This window comes from Egretta garzetta, unplaced genomic scaffold, assembly GCF_000687185.1.
Source record: "Egretta garzetta isolate BGI_Z169 unplaced genomic scaffold, ASM68718v1 scaffold773, whole genome shotgun sequence".
Classification (NCBI taxonomy): domain Eukaryota; kingdom Metazoa; phylum Chordata; class Aves; order Pelecaniformes; family Ardeidae; genus Egretta; species Egretta garzetta.
The window spans coordinates 91,841-94,083 of NW_009259273.1; the positions used below are offsets into that span (position 1 = coordinate 91,841).

The window sequence follows — 2,243 nt, forward strand, 5'->3', positions numbered from 1 at the left end:
GGGAGACCACAAGGGCTCCCCCGCTGCACCTGCGGTCCGAGTCCGTCCCGACTCACTCCTCCTACAGCTTTACACCCCCCGTCCCGCCTGTGAGAACGCTGGAGAGCAAAATTGCTGCCGCCATGCACTCCAACAACACGGACGCCATCAACAACTCCAATTATCACGCCTTCCTGTCCTCCTCCATGCTGGCCGCCTCTGTGGAGGAAGCCCTGCTGCCACCACCGCCGCCTCCCCCACCCAAGCACGCTTCCCTGCAGTCCGTGTACGTGCCGCATCCCAAGCCAGAGAGCATCCCCGAGCCCTCCGGGCCAGACGCCTACCTGCACCACAAGCCGGCTTCCATCCATCAGTACAGGCCCGAGAGCGTTCCTCCTCCTCACGCCTCCTACCACAGCAAGCCTGACCAGCACCAAGCCTACCCTCCTCGGTCAGAGACACCCACTTCTGCCAGCACTCGCTACAACACCTACACGAACCAAGGGAAGGGCACCTCGGCTCTCCACTCCAAGCCTCGCAGCCGGACGGAGTTCGTGTCCTCCGTCAGCCCAACGGGCCTGCGTAACGCCAGCTACGCCGAGGACGCTCCGCCCTACCCCACCATCCGGAGGGTTCAGTCGCTGCACGTCCCCACCCCCGCCGCCTCTGCCATCCGCTCCGTTCCCATTTCACGCACCGAGGTACCTCCAGACGACGAGCCAGTGTACTGCCCGCGGCCCCTCTATCAGTACAAGCCATATCAGCCCCACTCCGACTACCACGTCACTCAGCTGCAGCCTTACTTTGAGAACGGGCGGGTACACTACCGGTACAGTCCTTATTCCAGCTCTGCCGGATCCTCTTACTACACCACCGCTGATGGGAGCTTCTACGACCTGGACCCCTACAGCACCGTGCGGGTCAGGCCTTTCCACGCCCTGCCCAGCCGAGACTTCACGTCGTACGCCTCCCGGCTGCAAAGCAAAGGGCTCTACCGCTACCCCAGCTTGTCCGCCTACCCTCGGGGCGGCCTCATCAGCCACCTGGCAGGCAAAGAGCACAGCTTCATCAGCAGAGACGTGCCTCCCGCCCCGGACATCAAGCACATGTACATGTCGTGGGACCTCGAGGACATGGAGAAGTACCGCATGCAGTCTATTCGCCGGGAGAGCCGCACGCGCCAGAAAGTCAAAGGGCCAGTGATGTCCCAGTACGATAACGTGGCCCCGCTGCTGCAGGAGGAACTGGGGGGACTGGATGTGATTCACTTGCGCAGCAAATCAGATCCTGGGAAAAGTGGCCTCCTCACCGTGGCAGAAGGGAAGGAGGGGAGGTACCCGGCCAAAGCAGCTACGCCCGAGGGGGACGAGCGTTACTACATGCAGCACCCTGAGCCAGAGCTGGACAGAGCCCACTACCACGGGGGCTACGGGAACGGGCAGTCGGAGAAGCCGTCCCTTCCCCAGAAGCAGAGCAGCATCCGAAACCGCAAGCTGCACGAGCCGGGCTGCAACACCAACGAACACAGGACGCACTTGCAGCCAGAAGCGAGCCATAGGCAGCCTTCCGAATCCAAAAACGGGCCCCCTTATCCTGACTACAGGCCCAAAGGTGGCCCAGAGCCCTCCGAGCCCATCGGTTACCAGCACGCGGGTGGGAAGTACATCCCGGCGAACCAGGAGACCCTGAGACTGAACCACAAGGAGGTGAGGTTGGCAGAGGACAGGCCGGATTTGGAGAGGTCTCGAGCCAGGCCGACCACGTCCATGGAGAAACACTCCAGAGACTGCTACAAAGAGGAGGAGCACGCCGCCTCTCCCATGGTGCCACCGCCCAAGCCCGAACGGAGCCACAGCCTCAGAATGCAGCACCCCGAAACCATGGAGAGGGACTCTGCCCTCCTCTACCCCTACCAAACCCTTGGGAAACGCCAAAGCACTATGACTGTGGTGTCCCAGTACGATAATTTGGAAGATTACCATAACATGCCTCAGCACCAAAGAGGGGGCTATGTTGGAGGAGGGGGCTTTGTGCCCCCCAGTTTTACCCACGTGCACAGTAGAACTTACGCCACGGCCCTTGGCCAGGGAGCCTTCCTCCCGACAGAGCTGTGTTTGCAGAGGCCTGAAACAGAGGTCCACGTTGAGTGAGCTGGTGTGGGGGGAAGGAGGGATAGAGTCTAAGCAGCCTCTGCTGGACAGCGGACTGTTTTATTTTTTCAGTGACGGAGAAAAAAAAAAAAAAAACAAACCCCCCCTGACCCT

At 61.1% G+C, this 2,243-nt stretch overlaps 1 protein-coding gene across 1 annotated transcript in view; it reads left to right on the forward strand.

Moving 5' to 3' along the window:
• LOC104123813 (rho GTPase-activating protein 32) overlaps positions 1-2,243 on the forward strand; it is an 84,211-nt gene extending 81,968 nt beyond the window's left edge. The window contains 2 exon segments of the mRNA XM_009636098.2: positions 158-214; positions 217-2,243. Of these exon segments, the coding sequence (XP_009634393.1) occupies positions 158-214; positions 217-2,129 (1,970 nt within the window). The 3' untranslated portion in view covers positions 2,130-2,243.